This window comes from Lissotriton helveticus, chromosome 1_1, assembly GCF_964261635.1.
Source record: "Lissotriton helveticus chromosome 1_1, aLisHel1.1, whole genome shotgun sequence".
Classification (NCBI taxonomy): domain Eukaryota; kingdom Metazoa; phylum Chordata; class Amphibia; order Caudata; family Salamandridae; genus Lissotriton; species Lissotriton helveticus.
The window spans coordinates 1,809,085,575-1,809,109,659 of record NC_136057.1 but is presented as its reverse complement, the minus strand read 5'-3'; the positions used below and the strand labels follow the sequence as shown (position 1 = coordinate 1,809,109,659).

The 24,085-nt window shown below is 45.3% G+C and overlaps 1 protein-coding gene across 2 annotated transcripts in view; it reads right to left on the bottom strand.

The window, feature by feature from the left end:
* The window catches only part of LOC144753101 (cytochrome P450 2D6-like), an 840,402-nt gene that overhangs the window by 227,709 nt on the left and 588,608 nt on the right, over positions 1 to 24,085 (bottom strand). For both annotated transcript variants that reach the window (XM_078640894.1, XM_078640901.1), the window contains exon 5: positions 22,110 to 22,283. In XM_078640894.1, the coding sequence (XP_078497020.1) occupies positions 22,110 to 22,283 (174 nt within the window). The remainder of the gene's footprint in view (positions 1 to 22,109; positions 22,284 to 24,085) is intronic.

The following is a 24,085-nucleotide window of genomic DNA, read 5'->3' as shown; positions in this document are numbered from 1 at the left end:
TATTGCAGCTGTTGACAAGTAAAGGTTTAAAAGGTCACATATGTATAAATATTAAATATTGAATATTACATATATAAATATATAAATATGTATAAATATATCAATAACTTAAAACATCCAATATAAAACATAAAATCCTTTCAACCTGTGATCACCAGTTTTAATTATTCACTGTAATTTTCTAGAGGCAGGTATGTAAATCATCAGTCGTATTAAGCCCTTCTGGTTGTTTGGATTCCATTTCAAGGATGCAACTAGTTTCTAGCTTGCGTAACTTAACCTCCCTATTTCCTCCTCTCCTGCTTGGAGGAACCGAGTTGATAAGGAAATATTTTTATTCCTGACTTTTTGAGTTGTGGTACTCTTTGAAATGTCTTGCTACTTGTTATGTGTTGTCTTGGTTGGTGATGGCTCTAATGTGTTGAAGTACTTATTTATGTGCTTGGAGTTTGGTACTTCCAACGTATTGTAAGCCCACTGGATGCCAGGGATTTTTTGGGGCAAATTTTAATTAGGGTGGGGGCATTGGCATGCCCGTTTTGGGCAGCCCCCACCCTAATTAGAAATTTGCCCAAAAAACTCCCTGGTGCCTAGTGGACTTTCTGCCCCCCCTGGGGGGCAGATGGGGGCATAAGGCCCTAATCTGCCCTGCTGGGGGGGCAAAAAGCCCACTAGACGCCAGGGATTTTTTTGGGGCAAATTTGAATAAGGGTGGGGGCTCCCAAAATGGGCATGTCCATGCCCCCATCCCCTCCCCCTCCCCCACAAAAATAAAAGCCTTCTGGCCCCCGGGGGGCAGATGGGGCAGTAGCCCCAATCTGCTTCCCGAGGGGGGGTAAAAAGGCCACTAGACGGCAGGGATTTTTTTGGGCAAATTTTAATTAGGGTGGGGGCATTAGCATGCCAGTTTTGGGCAGCCCCACCCTAATTAAAATTTGCCCAAAAAACTCCCTGGCATCTAGTGGACTTTCTGCGCGGGGCATTAGCCCACAATCTGTCCCGCCGCCGGGGGGGGGGGTAAAAAATCCCACTAAACGCCAGGGATTTTTTGGGGGCAAATTTGAATTATGGTGAAGGGCTCCAAAAATGGGCATGCCCATGCCCCCACCCCCTCCCCTGCAAAAATAAAAGCCTTCCTGCCCCCCCCGGGGGGCAGTGGGGCAGTAGCCCCCAATCTACCCCCGGGTAAAAAGGCCACTAGACGCCAGGGAATATTTTGGGTAAATTTTAGTTAGGGTGGGGGCATTGGAATGCTCGTTTTGGGCAGCCCACCCTAATTAAAATTTGCCCAAAAAACTCCTTGGCATCTAGTGGACTTTCTGCCCCCCTTGGGGGGCAGATGGGGGCATTAGCCCACAATCTGTCCCGCCGGGGGAGGGGCAAAAAGCCCGCTAGACGACAGCAATTTTTTGGGGGCAAATTTGAATTATGGTGCGGGCTCCAAAAATGGGCATGCCCATGCCCCCAATCCCTCCCCTGCAAAAATAAAAGCCTTCCTGCCTCCCGTGGCGGGCAGATGAGGCAGTAGCCCCCAATCTGCCCCCCCGGGGGGCAAAAAGGCCACTAGACGCCAGGGATTTTATTGGGTACATTTTAATTAGGGTGGGGCATTGGCATGCCCGTTTTGGGCAGCCCCACCCTAATTAAAATCTGCCCAAAAAACTCCCTGGCATCTAGTGGACTTTTTGCCCCCCCCTGGGGGACAGATGGGGGCATTAGCCCACAATCTGTTCCATCGGGGGGGGGCAAAAAGCCCACTAGACGCCAGGGATTTTTTTGGGGCAAATTTGAATTATGGTGGGGGCTCCAAAAATGGGCATGCACATGCCCCCACCCCCTGCAAAAAAAGCCTTTCTGCCCCCCTGGGGGGGGCAGATGGGGCAGTAACCCCCAATCTGCCCCGGGGGGCGAAAAGGCCTTTAGACGCCAGAGATTTTTTGGGTTAAATTTTATTTAGGGGGGGCATTGGCATGCCTGTTTTGGGCAACCCCACCCTAACTAAAATTAGGGTGGGGCAGTTTAGACGCCAGGGATTTTTTGGGGCAAATTTGAATTATAGTGGGGGCTCCAAAAATGGCCATGCCCGTGCCCCACCCCCTCCACTGCAAAAATAAAAGCCTTCCTGCCCCCACTGGGGGGGCAGATGGGGCAGTAGCCCCCAATATGCCCCCCTGGGGGGACAAAAAGCCCACTAGACGCCAGGGATTTTTTAGGGCAAATTTTAATAAGGGTGGGGGAATTGGCATGCCCGTTTTGGGCACCCCCACCCTAATTAAAATTTGCCCAAAAAAATCCCTGGCATCTAGTGGGCTTTCTGCCTCCCCTGTGGGACAGATGGGGGCATTAGCCCCCCAATCTGGAGCCATGGGGGGCAAAAACCCCACTAGACGCCAGGGATTATTTGGGGGCAAATTTTAATTAGGATGGGGACTCCCAAAATGGGCATGCCCATCACCCCACCCCATCCCCAGCAAAAATAACAGCCTTTCTTCCCCCCTGGGGGCAGTTGGGGCATTAGTCCCAATCTGCCCCCCCTGGGGGGCTAAAAGCCCAAAAGACGCCAGGGATTTTTTGAGGGAATTTTGTATTAGGGTGGAGGCTGCCCAAATCCCCCCACCCGCAACAATTACAGCCTTTCTGCCTCCCCTGGGGGGAAGATGGGGGCAGTAGCCCCCAATCTGCCCACCCGGGGGGCAAAAAGCCCACTAGGCGCCAACGATTACGATGGCTTTTTTATGTATAGGGGTGGGGCCTGCCTAGAATGGGCATACCAATGCCCTCACTCCCCCAAAAAACTAGCCACAATGTTTCTGCCCTCCTTTGGGGCATATCGGGCAACCCCACCCCGATATCCCCCCCAGGGCAGCAGAAAGCCGACTAGGCACGGATTCGTTTTTAGCAATATGCTTACCTGTCGATTTTGGACCCTAGCGCAGCAGGCACATAGGAAAACCTAGCAAACCTGTACATTTTTACAAACTGGACACCCAGGGGAATCCAGGATGGGGTAACTTGTCTGGCTCTCACCAGGTTATGTAATTGTAATGCTTTATTCGATATATTTCATATCATAAAAGTACAAACATAAATATACATAAAACCAATTTACAAGTATTACAATCGTCATCTCTTAAAAAACTTTAAAAAACTATTTACAATCAAAAAAATGGTTACAGAGAAGGTGCATTCCTATACATTTCAATCGTCTCGAGGGGTGGGCATTTAGTTTTGAATAATGCATAACAATTTAGACCGAATGAGCCAAGCACTGGCCAAGTACTTTGCAATCCCACAAACAATATACAGTGATGTAGTATCAGATAAAAAAATACGCAGCACAACCCTAAAATCTCTGACGCCCATTTCCCTGCACACAGGTTTCAACCATCTTGCTCTGGGAAGCTTGTAAGCCTTACAGGCAAACAGGAAATGTGGCAGGGATTCTTTCTTACATGGGCAGCCAGGACAAGTGATATCATGGTCCCTCACTCCTTTCCACCCCTCTGTAAACTTTTTAAGGGGGAGTATACCATATCTCACCTTCAAGAAGAGGGATCTGTCCCTTGGAATTTGTATGTAGTCCAAAAAGGGTTCTAACCTCCTCATTGACTTATGCTCAAGGAATTGGTTCGTCAACTGCCCCCACTTTGTGCTTTTTAATTCCTCTGAGTCAACTCACTCCCAAAATATTTTTTCTTAACAATTTGTTTATTGGGCGGGGACTGGGAGTTCCAGAATTCAACCATTCCTAAGCTCACAACCAACTGTCTCAGATTGTTTAGCCATTTTATCCTATTTGAGACATTTAGGGCAATCAGCTCATCCAATACCAAGGCATATTTTGATAATTCAGGTGTCCTTCTCAGACGCACCCGAAACAGTAAAGGGCGGAGGCGTACTTTGTCTGCAATTGATCGCTTGCCCATGTCAATAAACAGGGGTTTCAATGGGGTTGATAAAGGAAGTGAGACCAAATCTCTCACGAACTTATTCTCGGCTATTGTCAAATCCCTTATATTCTCACACCCCCACAGTTCTGAGCCATAGACCGCAGAGGCCAATGCCTTTCCTTCGTAGACCGCAAGGGTTGCAGCTATTGGCCTACTGATGGACAACCGTTGGTTCCTCAGGATAATTCCTGAGACCCTTTTTAGGTTTAAAAGCATTTTTGCTACGTGGGAGTCCCATTTCATATTATTACTCAACCTGACTCCCAGGTAGTCAAACTCTTCCACCAACTCTAGAACTGACCCGTTTAGGGTAAGGTTAATCTTCCTAGCTTTTTTTTTAGAAGATAAAACCATCAGTTTTGTTTTTGCAGTATTTACAGTTAGCCCTCGTTCATTGCAAAATGAACTAAAGCAGTCGAGAAGTTTCTGCAGACCCGATGGGGTTTTGGACATCAGGAGGGTGTCGTCCGCAAAGAGTAGGGTAGGTTTTTTTTTTCCCCGGCCAGGACTGGGGCATCGGCAGGGTCCTCCTTCAAATGGTCTACCACCCCATTGATAAAGAGGGAGAACAATGTCGGGGCCATCACACAGCCCTGGCAAACCCCTCTGCTAACTGGCACCCTCTCTGTTAACTGGCCCTGACTCCCCCAACGGATTCTGGCATAATTGCCCTCGTGGAGTCTAACAACCATCTGCAAGAGGTGACAGGGAAGCCCCATATCCGACAAAACCTTCCAAAGCTTGTCACGGGGAATGACATTGAATGCGGTTTTGAGATCTATAAAGGCTAAGTATAGGCTGCCCTTTGCGATGGACACAGTCTTCCAGTACACCGCACAAGACCTGAAAACCTGGTCCATCGTGCCCACATTCTGCCTAAAACCCGCCTGAAAGTGTGTCAAGATATTACTGTCATTAATCCATGTCCCTATTCTAGTCACAATGACCCTGCCAACTACCTTTTGGATTGTATCGACCAGACTTATAGGTCTGTAGTTGGCAGGGTCCTCCCTATCCCCTTTCTTATATATGGTAACAACCTCCGCACCCCTCCATTCCGGGACGGGGTGTCCATACAAAATTAGGTTCATTACAAGGACTATGAAATTGGTCCATAAATCCGGGTCATGTAGAAGCAAATCACCCGGCAACCCATCCGGCCCGGCAGCCTTGCCTGGTGTTATATTTGCGATTGCATCCTGCACTTCTCGAGGGGTGAAGACTTCCATCTGTTTTATAGCCTCCGAATTCAATTCATTATCTAACCTCTTTGATGGTCCTATATCTTTTTCTCCACAATACAATTTTACAAAATGGGAGTGCCACTGTAATTCAGTGATGTGATTAGTTATTGGCTCTGTCCCTCTCCTTTCTAATTCCTTGATCAGATTCCAGAATAGAGTTGAGTCTTTTCCATTGGCAGCTAACTTAAGTTGCTGCCAATGTTCCTCCTCCTATTCCCTCTTAGCTACTTTAATAGCCCTGCCATACTCTTTTCTGGTTAATCTTACTGCAGCAGTGTCTTTACTTTTTATAGATTTGGTAATTAATTTTCTTTTTTCCCTACACTCAACCGTATACCAAGGATTGCCATTCGGGGGTTTTTGTTTAGATCTAATCTGTCCCCTACTATCACCTATGATGAAAAGCATACTAATTTTATCCATCATGGTCTTATAAGAATCAATCAATGTAAGATCTAAAGCATTAGGCTGGACTAGCCCACAAAGTGAAAGGTCTGTAGTTCCTGCTACGACAAGCTCCTTAACATTATTTAATTTACCCTCTTCACATTTTACCCTACCCTACTCCACTTCAGCTTCCGGTTACAATTTGTAGGGGTCACTTCCTTAGTGATTATCAGTGGTCCGCTCCTAATTCCCTTCTCGGGCCTCCAATTAATTTCCATACAGAGTGGGTTGTGATCACTATCCTGTGATTGTACGACCTCCATATTCGCTAAGTTATTCCATGATTGGGTAATTCAATAATATGTAATCAATTCGGGATTGTCTACCTATTCTATTGAATGTCATGGCCCCATTAGGGTCAGAAACAGTCCTCCCATTCAGTGCCCTTAAATTACGTTCGAACATTAGAGCGTTCATTTGAATTGAATTGCTCTAGCCGTCCATTTCTTAATAGGTTTCAGGGATAAGGTAGGAATAGCCTGGTTCCAATCATCTACGCTAAGACCTAATACCTCGTCATCGGCTAGGGGTTCATATGTACAGTTAAAATCGCCCCCAACTATCACTTGTGACCTATGCGAAATATCAGCTAATGTTGAGTCCAATAGCTCTATTGTCGGTGAAGATTTGCCACCCTGGATACCCCTTGCGTATACGCAAAATAATTCTAATGTTTTACCTCCACTCAAACCTTTAAGAGTTAAATATAATATATCCTCTGAGGGTAGGTTATGGACGGTTACAGCCCAATTTAGTGACACGCTAATCCATACATGTAGGCCACCCGAAGGGCGTCCTCTCCCCTCCGTAATTGCTGGAATGAAGTATGTAGCATACCCATTTTTGTAAATTGGGGTCACGCCCCACGTCTCTTGGAACAAACAGATATTAAATTTGTCTATAAAGTCGTTCCATTCGGGGATGGCCAACTTTTTTTGTAGCCCCGCTATATTCCATGAGAGGAGATTAATATTATTGTGAGCTGGGGCTAAACCTTTAGCACTGGAGTTAAGGAGTAGTCCCCTATCTACACTATTTTTGATGTTATGCATGTTGCTAGTTGGTACTTCGAACCTCCAGGAATGCATATTACCCATGTTAGTTACCCCCTCCCTCTGGGCAGGACTTACAATATGCGGACTCGTATTCTTTGACCCATGGGCTGGGATAGTATCCCCAGGATAGGAAGCAACAAGGCCATCAGAAACCAAGGGCTCAATATAGTTTAACTGGGGTTCGAGTGAATCGAGCGTACAATTTAATTCAGTATTTGTAGAAGACACAGCCGGTAATCTGCCAGCAGTGTCATGTACAACGGACTTATGGTAGAGTCAATCCACTCCCTCCAGGCCTGAAAAAGCCGCATAACGGTTTTGGAGGGATGTAAAGTGATTATCCTGAGAGTAATTATTAGCCCTGGGATTGGATGTGGCAATCAGTAAGGATCTAGGATAAAAATAGGTCAGTTCACAGGGTGTGATGGAATTATTACCATTTTCTGGAAACCAATTTAGGATATAGTTGACTGCTCTGTGATCCCTGAAATTTATGACAATTATGTCTCCCGTTTTATCCTTTGTTCTACTTCCAAGCCATGAAAGATGGCAAACATGTAATATCTCGCTGTTAAAATGTGGAGGAAGTGGACGATTCTGGCTAAGCCAATGGGTAGGTTATGTTACCCAGAATCCCTTCCACACCTAAAAATGAGTCCAAAAAAACACATTTTTCTCACATTTCTGTGGGGGAAAGTTCTGGAATCTGTGAGGATGCACAAAATTCTACCCACCCCGCGTTCTCCAAAGCCTTCCAAGAAAAATGATACCTTCCTTCTGTGGGTAGGCCTAGTGCCCGTGACAGGAAACACCCCAAAAGGCAACGTGGACACACCACATTTTCACAGTGAAAAACTGACCCTTTTTTGCAAAGTGCCTAGCTGTAGTTTTTGTACCCTAGCTCTGCCGGCACCTAGGGAAACGTAGCAACCCTATACATTTTTAAAAACTAGACACCCAGGGAAATCTAGGATGGGTTGACTTGACTGGCTCTCACCAGGTTCTATTACCCAGAATCCCTTGCAAACCTAAAAATGTGTCCAAAAAAATCTATTCCCTCACATTTCTGTGGTGGAAAGTTCTGAAATCTGCGTGGATCCATAAATTTCCACCCACCCCATGTTCCCCAAAGCCTTCAGAGAAAAATGGTACCTCACTTGTGTGGGTAGACTTTGTGCCCCCGACAGGCGAGGGCCCAAAACCTATTGAGGCGACATCAAAATTACCTATCACAAAACAACCTGGTTTTGCAAGGGGGGTCTCATGAGTTTTTGGCCCGGGCTTGGCGGCCATCTAGGGAAACCTACCAAACCCACACATTTCTGAAAACTAGATACCCAGGAGAGTCCAGCAAGGTATGGCTTGCGTGGGTCCCCCAACGTTTTCCTTCCCAGAATCCCCTGCAAACCTCAAATTTAGCTGAACAAATCACTTTCTTCTCAAATTTCTGTGTGGGAAAGTTCTGGAATCTATGTGAATCCACAAATTTCCTCCCACCCCGCGTCCCCCCAGGTCTCCCGGTAAAAATGGTACCTCACTTGCGTGGGTGGGTCAAGTACCCGTGACAGGCAAGGGCCCAAAACCTATTGATGCGACATCCAAATGTCCTATCACAAAACAACTTGGTTTTGCAAGGGGGTGTCTCGTGAGTTTTTGGCCCTGGGCTCGGCAACCTACCTAACCCACACATTTCTAAAAACTAGACACCCAGAAGAGTGCGGCGAGGTATGGCTTGCGTGAGTCCTCCATCATTCTCCTACCCAGAATCCCCTGCAAATCTTAAATTGTGTGGGAGGCATAGTGGCTACAACAGGAAATGGTCCAAATCTTACTGTTCAAACTTCAAAATTACCTATAGCAAAACCACCTGGTTATGTGGGGGGCACCTGAGATTTTGGCCCCGGGCTCGGCGGCCATCTTGGGAAAGTACCAAACCCAAACATTTCTGAAAACTAGACACCTGGGGAGACCAATGAGGTATGGCTTGCGTGGATCCCCCAACATTTCCCTACCCAGAATGCCATGGTAATCTGACAACTGATTTTAGGGTTTTTTCAACATTTGCCGGCAATGACTATAAATAAATAAATATATAATGATGTAAATAATTAATTACACATTGTGCGCCTAAAATCTGTTGATATAAAAATAACACGTAAAACCTAAAATGCCATGAATTTTGAGTTTGGCCAGTTGCCTTGCCATGAGGGTAGATATTAATTTAATAACGCCATTTCCCTCTGATACATTTATTTATTTGTAAAGTACCACTCTAATAAATATTCGCAAACGAGCAGTGTGCAAAGGGCCTATGTGCCATGATATTTGCTATTGTTGAAGATTAAGTCAACCTTCCCTATTCGAATACCTGGACTAAAGTGCTAATAGTGCAAATGAATATAGGTGCCTTAGTGCTGTGTGTTTGATAAAAAAGGAAATATTCTCACTCTTATGATACAATTCATGTGTTTGTTGTATCTGCTCATATTGTTGAAATTACAATGTGCTTTTACCTTTGTCAGGATGGTGTTGGTTAAATACCCATCATGTCTGCCACAATCATGGTTTAAATAGCACAAGATCCCTACTTCCTCATTTAACCCTGGATTTATATAATTCTGTGTATTAATACTTTGCATCACATTTGTCTTCTGTATGATATTGTTATCAGATGTAAAATATGTATTGCAGCTGTTGACAAGTAAAGGTTTAAAAGGTCACATATGTATAAATATTAAATATTGAATATTACATATATAAATATGTATAAATATATCAATAACATAAACCATCCAATATAAAACATAAAATCCTTTCAACCTGTGATTACCAGTTTTAATTATTCACTGTAATTTCCTAGAGGCAGGTATGTAAATCATCAGTCGTATTAAGCCCTCCTGGTTGTTTAGAATCCATTTCAAGGATGTAACTAGTTTCTAGCTTGCGTAACTTAACCTCCCTATTTCCTCCTCTCCTGCTTGGAGGAACAGAGTTGATGAGGAAATATTTTAATTCCTGACTTTTTGAGTTGTGGTACTCTTTGAAATGTCTTGCTACTTGTTATGTGTTGTCTTGGTTGGTGATGGCTCTAATGTGTTGAAGTACTCATTTATGTGCTTGGAGTTTGGTACTTCCAACGTATTGTAGGCCCACTGGATGCCAGGGATTTTTTGGGGCAAATTTTAATTAGGGTGGGGGCACTGGCATGCCCGTTTTGGGCAGCCCCCACCCTAATTAGAAATTTGCCCAAAAAACTCCTTGGCGTCTAGTGAACTTTCTGCCCCCCTGGGGGGCAGATGGGGGCATAAGGCCCTAATCTGCCCTGCTGGGGGGGCAAAAAGCCCACTAGACGCCAGGAATTTTTTTGGGGCAAATTTAAATAAGGGTGGGGGCTTCCAAAATGGGCATACCCATGCCCCCATCCACTCCCCCTCCCCCACAAAAATAAAACCCTTCCTGCCCCCCCGGGTGGGCAGATGGGGCAGTAGCCCCCAATCTGCTTCCCGAGGGGGGTAAAAAGGCCACTAGATGGCAAGGATTTTTTTTGGCAAATTTTATTTAGGGTGGAGGCATTGGCATGCCTGTTTTGAGCAGCCCCACCCTAATTAAAATTTGCCCAAAAAACTCCCTGGCCTCTAGTGGACTTTCTGCCCGGGGCATTAGCCCACAATCTGTCCCGCCGCCCAAGGGGTAAAAAAGCCCTCTAAACACCAGGGATTTTTTGGGGGCAAATTTGAATTAAAGTGAAGGGCTCCAAAAATGGGCATGCCCATGCCCCCACCCCCTCCACTACAAAAATAAAAGCCTTCATTCCCCCTCCCCTGGGGGGCAGTGGGGCAGTAGCCCCCAATCTACCTCCGGGGTAAAAAGGCCACTAGACGCTAGGGAATATTTTGGGTAAATTTTAATTAGGGTGGGGGCATTGGCATGCCTGTTTTGGGCAGCCCCACCCTAATTAAAATTTGCCCAAAAAACTCCTTGGCATCTAGTGGACTTTCTGCCCCCCCTGGGGGGCAGATGGGGCATTAGCCCACAAGCTGTCCCGCCGGGGGGGGGGCAAAAAGCCCACTAGATGCCAGGGATTTTTTTGGGGGCAAATTTGAATTATGGTGGGGGCTCCAAAAATGGGCATGCCCATGCCCCCACTCCCTTCCCTGCAAAAATAAAATCCTTCCTGCCTCCCCTAGCGGGCAGATGAGGCAGTAGCCCCCAATCTGCCCCCCCGGGGGGCAAAAAGGCCGCTAGACGCCAGGGATTTTATTGGGTACATTTTAATTAGGGTGGGGGCATTGGCATGGCCATTTTGGGTAGCCTCACCCTAATTAGAATTTGCCCAAAAAACTCCCTGGCGTCTAGTGGACTTTTTGCCCCCCCCCCCTGGGGGGCAGATGGGGGCATTAGCCCACAATCTGTTCCATCGGGGGGGGGGGCAAAAAGCACACTAGACGCCAGGGATTTTTTTAGGGCAAATTTGAATTATGGCTGGGGCTCCAAAAATGGGCATGACCATGCTCCCACCCCCTCCCCTGCAAAAAAATCCTTCCTGCCTCCCCTGGCAGGCAGATGAGGCAGTAGCCCCCAATCTGCCCCCCCGGGGGGCAAAAAGGCCGCTAGACGCCAGGGATTTTATTGGGTACATTTTAATTAGGGTGGGGGCATTGGCATGCCCATTTTGGGCAGCCTCACCCTAATTAGAATTTGCCCAAAAAACTCCCTGGCGTCTAGTGGACTTTTTGCCCCCCCCCCCGGGGGGCAGATGGGGGCATTAGCCCACAATCTGTTCCGTCGGGGGGGGGCAAAAAGCCCACTAGACGCCAGGGATTTTTTTGGGGCAAATTTGAATTATGAATGGGGCTCCAAAAATGGGCATGACCATGCTCCCACCCCCTCCCTTGCAAAAAAAAGCCTTCCTGCCCCCCTGGGGGGAAGATGGGGCCGTAGCCCCCAATCTTCCCCCCGGGGGGCAAAAAGGCCTTTAGATGCCAGGGATTTTTTTGGGTAAATTTTAATTAGGGGGGCATTGGCATGCCCGTTTTGGGCAGCCCCACCCTAATTAAAATTTGGCCAAAAAACTCCCAGCATCTAGCGGACTTTCTGCCCCCCTGGGGGACAGATGGGGGCATTAGCCCCCAATCTGCAGCCAGTGGGGGCAAAAACCCCACTAGACAGCAGGGATTTTTTGGGGCAAATTCGAATTATAGTAGGGGCTCCAAAAATGGGCATGCCCGTGCCCCTACCCCCTCCCCCGCAAAAATAAAAGCCTTCCTGCCCCCACTGGGGGGCAGATGGGGCAGTAGCCCCAATATGCCCCCCTGGGGGGACAAAAAGCCCACTAGACGCCAGGGATTTTTTAGGGCAAATTTTAATTAGGGTGGGGGCATTGGCATGCTCGTTTTGGGCACCCTCCTCCCTAATTAAAATTTGCCCAGAAAAATCCCTGGCATCTAGTGGGCTTTCTGCCTCCCCTCGGGGACATATGGGGGCATTAGCCCCCCAATCTGGAGTCATGGGGGGCAAAAACCCCACTAGACGCCAGGGATTCTTTGGGGGCAAATTTTATTTAGGGTGGTGACTCCCAAAATGGGCATGCCCATCACCCCACCCCATCCCCAGCAAAAATAACAGCCTTCCTGCCCCACTGGAGGGCAGATGGGGCATTAGCCCCAATCTGCCCCCCCTGGGGGCTTAAAAGCCCACTAGACGCCAGGGATTTTTTGAGGGAATTTTTTATTAGGGTGGAGGCTGCCCAAAACCCCCCACCCGCAACAATTACAGCCTTTCTGCCTCCCCTGGGGGGGAGATGGGGCAGTAGCCCCCAATCTGCCCACCCGGGGGGCAAAAAGCCCACTAGGCGCCAACGATTACGATGGCTTTTTTATGTATAGGGGTAGGGCCTGCCCAGAATGGGCATACCAATTCCCTCTCTCCCCCAAAAACCTAGCCACAGTGTTTCTGCCCCCCTTGGGGGCATATCGGGCAACCTCACCCCGATATCCCCCCCCCCCAGGGCAGCAGAAAGCCGACTAGGCACGGATTCACTTTTAGCAATATGCTTACCTGTCGATTTTGGACCCTAGCGCAGCAGGCACATAGGAAAACCTAGCAAACCTGTACATTTTTACAAGCTAGACACCCAGGGGAATCCAGGATGAGGTAACTTGACTGGCTCTCATCAGGTTATGTTACCCTGAATCCCTTCCACACCTAAAAATGTGTCCAAAAAACAAATTTTTTTCACATTTCTGTGGGGGAAAGTTCTGGAATCTGTGTTGATCCACAAAATTCTACCCACCACACGTTCTCCAAAGCCTTCCAATAAAAATGATACCTTCCTTCTGTGGGTAGGCCTAGTGCCTGTAACAGGAAACAACTCAAAAGGCAACGTGGACACACCACATTTTCACAGTGAAAAACTGACCCTTTTTTGCAAAGTGCCTAGCTGTAGATTTTGTACCCTAGCTCTGCTGGCACCTAGGGAAACCTAGCAACCCTATACATTTTTGAAAACTAGACACCCAGGGAAATCTAGGATGGGTTGACTTGACTGGCTCTCACCAAGTTCTATTACCCAGAATCCCTTGCAAACCTAAAAATGTGTCCAAAAAAACAAATTTTCCTCACATTTCTGTGGTGGAAAGTTCTGAAATCTGCGTGGATCCATAAATTTCCACCCACCCAACGTTCCCCAAAGCCTTCAGAGAAAAATGGTACCTCACTTGTGTGGGTAGACCATGTGCCTCCGACAGGCAGGGGCCCAAAACCTATTATGGGGACATTTAAATTACCTATCACAAAACAACCTGTTTTTGCAAGGGGGGTCTTATGTGTTTTTTGCCCCGGGCTTGGCGGCCATCTAGGGAAACCTACCAAGCCCACACATTTCTAAAAACTATATACCCAGGAGAGTCCAGCAAGGTATGGCTTGCGTGGGTCCCCCAACGTTTTCCTACACAGAATCCCCTGCAAACCTCAAATTTAGCTGAACAAATCACTTTCTTCTCAAATTTCTGTGTGGGAAAGTTCTGGAATCTGTGTGAATCCACAAATTTCTTCCCACCCAGCGTTCCCCCAGGTCTCCCGGTAAAAATGGTACCTCACTTGCGTGGGTGGGCCAAGTACCCGTGACAGGCAAGGGCCCAAAACCTATGGTGTCGACATCCAAATGTCCTATCACAAAACAACCTGGTTTTGCAAGGGGGGTCTCGTGAGTTTTTGGTCCTGGGCTCGGCAACCTACCTAACCCACACATTTCTAAAAACTAGACACCCAGGAGAGTGCGGCGAGGTATGGCTTGCGTGAGTCCCCCATCATTCTCCTACCCAGAATCCCCAGCAAATTTAAATTTCGCAGAAAGATTAACTTTTTTCTCAAATTTTTGTGAGGGAAAGTTCTGGAATCTGTGTGGAACAAAAATTTCCTCCTACCCAGCGTTCCCCCAGGTCTCCTGATAAAAATGGTACCTCACTTGTGTGGGAGGCATAGTGGCTGTAACAGGAAATGGTCCAAATCTTACTGTGGAAACTTCAAAATTACCTATAGCAAAACTACCTGGTTATGTGGGGGGCACCTGAGATTTTGGCCCCGGGATCGGCGGCCATCTTGGGAAAGTACCAAACCCAAACATTTTTGAAAACTAGACACCTGGGGAGTCCAATGAGGTATGGCTTGCGTGGATCCCCCAACGTTTCCCTACCCAGAATGCCATGGTAATCTGACAACTGATTTTAGGGTTTTTTCAACATTTGCCAGCAATGACTATAAATAAATAAATATATAAGTATATAAATAATTAATTATACATTGTGCGCCTAAAATCTGTTGATATAAAAATAACATGTAAAACCTAAAATGCCATGAATTTTGAGTTTGGCCAGTTGCCTTGCCATGAGTGTAGATATTAATTTAATAACGCCATTTCCCTCTCAAACATTTATTTATTTGTAAAGTACCACTCTTATAAATATGCGCAAACGAGCAATGTGCAAAGGGCCTATGTGCCATGATATTTGCTATTGTTGAAGATTAAGTCAACCTTCCCTATTCGATTATCTGGACTAAAGTGCTAATAGTGCAAATGAATATAGGTGCCTTAGTGCTGTGTGTTTGATAAAAAAGGAAATATTCTCACTCGTATGATACAATTCATGTGTTTGTTGTATCTGCTCATATTGTTGAAATTACAATGTGCTTTTACCTTTGTCAGGATGGTGTTGGTTAAATACCCATCATTTCTGCCATAATCATGGTTTAAATAACACAAGATCCCTACTTCCTCATTTTACCCTGGATTTATATAATTCTGTGTATTAATACTATGCATCATATTTGTCTTCTGTATGATATTGTTATCAGATGTAGAATCTGTATTGCAGCTGTTGACAAGTAAAGGTTTAAAAGGTCACATATGTATAAATATTAAATATTGAATATTACATATATAAATATATAAATATGTATAAATATATCAGTAACATAAAGCATCCAATATAAAACATAAAATCCTTTCAACCTGTGATTACCAGTTTTGATTATTCACTGTAATTTCCTAGAGGCAGGTATGTAAATCATCAGTCGTATTAAGACCTCTGGTTGTTTGGAATCCATTTCAAGGATGTAACTAGTTTCTAGCTTGCGTAACTTAACCTCCCTATTTCCTCCTCTCCTGCTTGGAGGAACAGAGTTAATGAGGAAATATTTTAATTCCTGACTTTTTGAGTTGTGGTACTCTTTGAAATGTCTTGCTACTTGTTATGTGTTGTCTTGGTTGGTGATGGCTCTAATGTGTTGAAGTACTCATTTATGTGCTTGGAGTTTGGTACTTCCAACGTATTGTAAACCACAAGGGCAAACCAATACATAAACCACATACTCCGTTTTGCATGTTAGGAGTTTGCTAATTTTGAACTCCTTGGGGCTGAAGGAGGTTACATACGCAGTTGTGTTTATCCCCTGTTGGCATGTTTCACCTGTTTTGCATTTGTAGAATCCCTTATGAGTCTTTAGCCAACTGCAGTTTTCTATCAGTTCTGAGCTTGTTTTAACAAGTTTGTCCCTCATAGAGGGCACCCTGCTGTGTGTAATCGAGGCTTTGTGAGGTAAAGTGGTTCCGATCACTGGATCATTTAATACAAGAGGCCAATTACGTGTAATGATGCTACGCAATACCTTATTTTGCTAGCTGTACCCCATGATTATCCGAAAATCTTCTTTTTTAGGTATAATATGGATTTCGTCCTCTCCTTGCTGATTTACAGTTTTTTAGGTTTATCTTCAATCAGTTTTAATCTGTCTGGTATCATGGATTTTGTTATGGCCCCCTCAATAGTCTTAAGTGAATATCCCCTTTTCCGGAACCTAGCTTTACCCTCCATCCTGTGCCTTAGCATTCCCCCATGGGGGATGCTGTTTATCAAATGTCTTGGGTGGGCGCTGCTGGCGTATAGGGTTGAATTGCCTGCTGTGTCTTTTCAGTATAATTTGGTTTCTATCTTGTTGTTATGGATATATACCTGCACGTCTAAGAAGTTTACTGTGTGTTCACTTATTGTGCTCGTGAAGGGTAGATTCAATGTGTTCATATTGATTGACTCAATGAATTCCAGCTGTGTCTGAAGTGAACCTTTCCAAATCACAAACAGGTTGTCTATGTAACAAAGCCATATTTTGATATTATTTTGCATGCATTCACTGTATTTGAATTTGAGTACCAGCTCCTCCCACCAGCCCATGTGTAAACATGCTTAGCTGGGGGATATATACATACATACACATACATATGTACACACACAAAATTGTCCCAAAAACGTGCCCTGGTGAACCTTGTGGTACCTGCAAAGTGAGGACCAAGAATCCAACAAAAAGGGGGTCAAAAAAAGTGTTTTTCCCATGTTAATTCCTATAAAGATTTTGAACACAACTACAGCCTGAATGCTGGATAGAATTGCACCAGAAAACTAGGGTCGTCATTTTGATGTCGTACAGACTGCCACTGACAGAGCCATCGGTGATGGTCCACCAGCCATCCATGGCATGGGGGGCAGCAATTATATCGAGGGGAAGACCACCCACTCCGACAGGTTCAAGGAGCCATTGGGTGGTGGTCGGACACTAATCAAAATAGTCGTATCGAGATAGGTCGGGCAGGACCGCCAACGTATTGTCGAGCAGTCCCCTGCCCACGCCGATGTGGTCGGACGCTCATTTGACCGTCATCGTAATCAGGCCCAAGGTCTTGGTCCAGAAAGAGTGTTGTTTGCTATTTGGTGTAAGTAGTTTTGTTCAGTAGTTTGAGATATAAACATAAATTATTTATATATATAGGGACACAGATCACTCGAGGATCAGACATTCCCTGTGTTGAAATCTGATCGGCTGCCAATACTTCAACCAGTAAGTTTTGACAGCCAGCTTTGGACTCTGCTTCAGCCGAGTCCCCCCAAAAAGTTTATAAAAAAAAGAAAAGGGGTCAGGGTAGTAACATCCTAGCCCCCTAACTTTGGTCCTGAGGTCGCCCTGTGACATGAAAAGATGCAAATGCACCTTAAAAACAATGCCTCAAACACACGATGGAGCCATGAATCCGTGGCAAAAATAAAAACCTAAAGTCACCTGGTGGCCCAGGTCCCAAGGGCATGTGTATTTTATTTTTCAAAAATGGAGGGGGGGCGCATGGGACTCCCCTCCTAGGGAATCATAATGCCGCAGGGACCACCACCTTCACAAGGCTGATGCCATTATTAGTTGTGGTGGCCAGACAGACCCCCGGGAGCCCCGGCAACCACAGACTCTCCAGGGCTTTAGTTATACAAATGTTGCAGGGGTGCCCGTGAACCCTGGAGACCACCATCTCCCTAGGGCTTATGTGAATATGTTGTGTAGGCTGCCTGGATGCCCCCAAAGACCCACACCTACTCAGACGGCCCATTCAATAGAAGCAGGGGGCTGCACAGCTCCTCTGCTGGAGCCAAACAAGGCCATGGAAATCGAAATCCCCCCAGGGCCAATTCCTGCTATGTCCAGGGGTGTCCACCTCGGGACAGAGCTGTTTGCTTTGACTTGGCAAGAGCTAATAGCTCCAGAAAAGCTAAAACACACTCCCGTTCCAGCAGGTGATAGTTGTCAAAGTGCTCCCACCCGCTGAAAGAGGAGGTTTCGTCTCTTTTCCTGACCAAAGTCATGCAGGCAGGGAAAGAGATGAAATGAATACTCCAGCTCAGGGGGTGCTGCCTTTCCAGCAGCTCCCTCAGTGCAACAACAATGCTGGCTGTCACAGGAGTCGGGGTGCCGGCTGGGACCATAGGGGTCATGAGGCTCCCATAGAGGCCAGCAACGAACAAAAAGAGCCAAAATAGAGGTCAGAAATTAGCAGAAAGAGGGAAACTAAAGGTCAGCAACTAGCAGAAAGAGGGAAAATAGAGGGTAGCCATGTGAATAAAGAGGCAAAATAGAGATCAGCAATGAGCAGAAAGAGGCAAATTAAACATCAGAAACAAGCAGAAAGACGCAAAATAAAGGCCAGCAATTAACAGAAAGAGGCAAAATAGTAATCAGAAACGAGGAGAAAGAGGCAAAATAGAGGTCACACGCAGGCAGAAAAATGGAAAATAAAGGCCAGCAACAAGCAAAAAGAGGCAGAATAGAAATCAGAAACTAGCAGAAAGAGGCAAAATTGAGGTCAGAAATGAGTAGAAAGAGGCAAAATAAATGTAAGCAACTAGGAGAAAGAGGGAAAATAGTGGTCAGTAATGTGCAGAAAGAGGTAAAATAGAGGTCGGAAATGAGCAGAGAGAAGCAAAATACTGATCAGCAACGAGCAAAAAGTGGCAAAATAAAGGTCAGAAATGAGGAGAAAGATGTAAAATAAAGGACAGCAATGAGCAGAAAGAGGCAATGTAAAGGTTCCAGACAAGCTGAAAGAAGCAAAATAGAGGCCAGAGACAAGCAGAGAGAGGCAAAATAGAGGTCAGAAACAAGCAGCAAGAGGCAAAATAAAGTTGGGAAATGAAAAGAAGAAGGTTGAATAAAGGTCAGCAAAGAACATCAAGAGGCACAATAAAGGTGAGAAACAAGCAGAAAGAGGCAGAAATCCGAAAGAATGCCAGAAATGAACAGAAAGAGGCAACCCAGAGGTTTGCATTTAGTAGAAAGAGGCAATATAAAGGGGAAAAACAAGCAGAAAGAGGTAGAATAAAGGTAAAGACCTAGCAGAAAGAGGCAGAATAAAGGTCAGCAACGAGCAGAAAACGGGAAAATAAAGGTCAGCAACTAGCAGGAAGAGGAAAAATAAAGGTCAGCAACGAGCAGAAAGAGGCAATATAAAGGTAAGAAATGAACATAGAGAGTCAAAATATACGTCAGAAATTCGAAGAAAGAGGCCAATTACAGATCAGCAATGAGCAGAAAGAGGCAAAATAAACGTCAAAAACAAGCAGAAAGAGGCAAAATAAAGGCCAGCAATGAACAGAAAGAGGCAAAATAGTAATCAGAAATGTGGAGAAAGAGGCAAAATAGAGGTCACAAACAAGCGTAAAAATGCAAAATAAAGGTCAGTAACAAGCAGAAAGAGGCAAAATAGAGATCAATAGCTAGCAAAAAGAGGCAAAATAGAAGTTAGAAACTAGCAGAAAGAGGCAAAATTGAGGTCAGAAATGAGTAGAAAGAGGCAAAATAAAGGCCAGCAACTAGGAGAAAGAGGGGAAAATAGTGATCAGTAATGTGCAGAAAGAGGTAAAAAAGAAGTCGGAAATGAGCAGAGAGAGGCAAAATAGTGATCAGCAACTAGCAAAAAGTGGCAAAATAAAGGCCAGAAATGAGGAGAAAGAAGTAAAATAAAGGACCGCAATGAGCTGAAAGAGGCAATATAAAGTTTCAAAACGAGCAGAAAGAGTCAAAATAGAGGCCAGAGACAACCAGAAGGAGGCAAAATAGAAGTCAGAAACAAGCAGCAAGAGGGAAAATAAAGGTCACAAATGGGCAAGAGAAGGCTGAATAAAGGTCAGCAAAGAACATGAAGAGGCAAAATAAAGGTGAGAAGCAAGTAGAAAGAGGTAGAATAAAGGTCAGCAATGAGCAGAAAAAGGCAAAAAAGTGATCAGAAATTAGCAGGAAGAGGCAAAATAAAGATCTGGAATGAGGAGTAAGAAGTAAAATAAAGGTCACTAACGAGCATAAAGAGGCACGATAAAGGTAAGAAATGAGCATAAAGAGTCAAAATAGAGGTCAGAAATGAGCAGAAAGAGGAAAAAATAAAGGTCAGTAACTAGCAAAAAGAGGCAAAATAGTGATCAGAAATGAGAAGGAAGAGCCAAAATAGAGGTCCGATACCAGCAGAAATAGGCAGAATAAAGGCCGGCAAAGAGCAAAAAGAGGCAAAATAGACATCAGAAATGAGCAGGAAGAGGCAAAATAAAGGACAGAAATGAGAAGTAACAGGTAAAATAGAGGTCAGCTATGAGCAGAAAGAGGCAATATAAAGGTCAGAACCTAATAGAAAGAGGCAAAATAGAGGTCAGAAACAAGCAGAACCAGGCAAAATAAAGGACAGAAACGAGCAGAGGAGGCAAAATAAAGGCCAGCAATGAACATAAAGAGCCAACATATAGGTCATGAAGGCAAAATAAAGGTCAGCAATGAGCAGAAAAAAGGCAGAAAATGAGCAGATAATGGGCAGAAACAACTCAGACACTCATGCACCCGCTCACAGACTCAGTCAGACACTCATGTACCCACTTACAAAAATATTTTCACTTTCATACCCACTCACAGATCTACTCAGAGACCCATACCTCGACTCAGAGACCTACTCAGAGACTCACACAGACACTCACGGATCCACTCAGAGACTAATGTACCTACTCACAGGCCCATTCAAGCACTCACACATTCACTCACAGACTGATTCCCTCATGGAGGTACTTTCTCACCTACTCAGACACTCTCACACCCACTCAAAGACCCACTTAGACATCCATGCACCCACTCTGAAACTCACACACTCACTCATACATCCAGTGAGACACTCATGCACTCACACACACACACTGAGCCACTCATGCACTCAATCACACTCACTCTAAAAAATTACAGGTCACAATTCGGGAATAACATTAAAAAACATAGATATTCACTAAACACAAAAAGGTTACAGGGATGTTATAGTTAGGAAATATAATTTTAAAAACTTTAGAGATTCATAAAAAAACAGTTACAGGGACGTTATAGATAGGCTCAGATTTCACTTGTACAAAACCAGTGAAATTCAGCAGTTATAGTTAGGTGAGCTAACTATAACCCCTCGAGTCCTAAGCCTGTGTTCACAGCTGTTGCTGTGAATGTTCTACAGCTAATAAGCGCGTGCGGGCCACAGCTGTTATCTTTTGAACATTCACAGCAAGCGCTGTAAAAAGGGGCTGAAGTCAGCCCCTGGTTCTCCCTGGCTTGTCTGAACTGCTTTTCGTAGTTCAGCCATACGAGTAAGACCCAGGACCTGGGCTGCATTCACCGCTCTCTCCATTTGAAGTCCTAGTACCACTGAGCTACAGGAGAAGGAGAGAGTGAAGGCTGCGTGTGTCCTCCTGCATGGCCTGCACTTTATTTTTCCTCTGCCTAGTTAATATAGTTAAAGAGGCAAGGGAAACAGAAAGGCAGAGGCTGTGTACTAGGACAAAAATGTTGAGAGCAACTGGCCTATACCAGTTCATATAGGTCACTGCTTGTTCATTGTCTTCAATAGAGCTCTCCACATTCTAATGTTCTAATATTTGTGAACCTTGGAATAAGCCTAGAACAACCTGAAACAAGCATGGTACGGCACAATTAAATACTAATATGGTATCCAATGTTGGTTGGCTTTTAGCTACTGATTTTAACTCTAAAGAATATTATTACTGTTTATGCAAATGGAGGATGATAAAACATTATGCAACCACTAAATACGCATTATTTTAAGTTGCTTAAAGGTGTTTGCAAGCCTAAGTGTTTCTGAACATGAGAATAAGATAACAAAACAACAAACCCAATAGCAACAAATGCACCATAGGTACCTACAAGGCAAGGGCCATTCTCTTAGAGTTCATACTTGCACATAGGTATACAGTGAAGGTATGCCACTGACACTAGTGCCTGGGGGCATAATTGGGCAATCATGTCCATACCACAGGCCACAGAGTGGAGCACAAGGGTCCTGGGATTGAGTAAGATAGCTGATGGACTGCCCCACATGGCATGCCAAAGAAAGGAAATAAAGAAATTAATAAAGTGATAATGGGTAGTGTAGAGGCATGTCCTGGCCAGCTCGAATCAGCACTGTGTCATTCTTCTGTATACTTGAACACAATAAATATTCTAGTAATATAACATAAAGGTAGGCCCTACCGCTAGTAAAAAGCCTATCCATGTCAGAGTATAACACTTACCTTCTCCACTTCCTCCAAGAAGGCATCAATGAAGTCTCTCTTCATGTTTGGGTCATAGGTCTTCTTATGCTCTGTGATGATGTCCCTGAGGAAGTCAAAGATATTTTCTTGTGCTCTGAAAAGGCCAGACGCAACTCCTGGGATGTAGATCAAGGCAGGGATCACATTCATCAACTGAAGGGCACAATAAGAAGAAAGATTTATGCTAGAGCAATTTCAATGGAATTTTCATATTGCTATTCTCACTGCATACTAAACAAATACTAGGGTTCTATTAAGAAATAGTCAATGGCTTTTTTGAGATGATTGCAGGATATCTCTGATTCAATCAGTTCGTGCTCAAAAAGTGAAGCATTGTTGCCAGCTCGAAAATCCAGTTACGATTAATTCTGTAGCTTCAGGGAAAACAAAGCTGAATGCGCTTCCGTCGCTTGCAAACTGGATTTTCAAGCTGGCAACAATGCTTCACCTTTTGAGCACAAACTGATTGAATCAGAGATATCCTGCAATCATCGGCTGAGATTGCCTTTCAGAACACACCTCCTGGTGTGCAGAATCCCTACGCTCCACACAAGTTCAGTATTGACTACACAAGGGTGACCTAGCCCCACCTGCTCAAGGTTGTTCGCCCACACCCCAACTTGGTCCTGATCAAGACCCGCATGGCAGAGGCCCTCAACCACCCATGAGCCCTAAGTCGGGTCGAAACGTCGACGCCCCCCTCTGAACAGCTTAGACCTTTTTTCTCCTTGTACTTCACATCGTGCCAAACCTGTTGATATGTACTTGAATCGTCTAGTTTGTACACCACAATACATGATTGTGGCTAGGCTAGCTAGGCAGGTGACTTACAACCTGTCGCGCTGCATATAAATATGTGAAATAATTATTTTCCCTACCATTCCTTATTTTTATCTCTCTATCCACCAATCACACTGAGCACTATCTATTTCACGCATGTCTCCCCCTCTGGGACAACCTTTCTCATCTATAAAAAAATGTAAAAAATTTTGAAAATGTTTTGAAGTATCATAATTAAATAATATGTTTCACCTTTTAAAGAAATAAATTGAATGGTGAACACGGTCCTTTGGTTTGTTTGCACCCCTCTTTTTTCATTGACTGTACAACTTGGATATTGAGTATCGTGAACCACTAGTAATTGAATTGCTCATGAAGTTCACCCATGCAATTGTCTAAACCAGACAGGATTGATTCATGAATTGGATCAATATCTATATAAGGTCGAGGGTGGTAGGCCAGTCAGATTTTTTTGGGTTCCCAGCACACCAGTCCAAACTTTTTCTTTCCAGGAGAGGGAGCGTCGCTGGATTGCGGACTCGGTAGGGCGAGGTGCGGCCCAACTGCGCCGAGGAGAAGGGAGGGTGGAGCCTTGCGCGGCACATTCCATACCGGCGGGGGATCCCGGCACGGCCAGCATATGAAGGTCAGGCGCGACCTCGCTGGCCCCAACGACAAGCAGGACTCGGTGGTCAGTTTGGCCACTGGACCAAGAATTTCAGCAGGATCAACGTAGGGGGGAGTATCGGCGTGTACAGTTGGCTCCCCCACCTGGAAGGAAGTCAGGGGCCGCTAGGGCTGGTTCATGCAAAGTGGGATGTGGAAAACCCAGTTGTGTTGATGTTGATACGGATCCTCTACAGATAGAGGAAGCAGTGGTATTAGACTATGATGAAGATTGCCCCGAGGAAGGGGAATGGAGGGACAATGAGGAGGGGGGGTGCCTTCTCATGTGTCTTCCAGTGTTTTACACAACCCGGAGGTGGTGCAGCCCAGGAGGGGGTGTCATTGGGACCCAGAACAGAGCGCAGCCCCTCGGTGAGGGCTCCTCGGACAGTCGACCCGGTTGTACAAGTGGCATGGAGATCGGCGCCTGGTCGGCAGCTTTGTTAGACACAGGTGAGAATGTTGTCCCACGGGCCAAACCAAAAAGAGTGTCGGTGGGAACAGGGGGT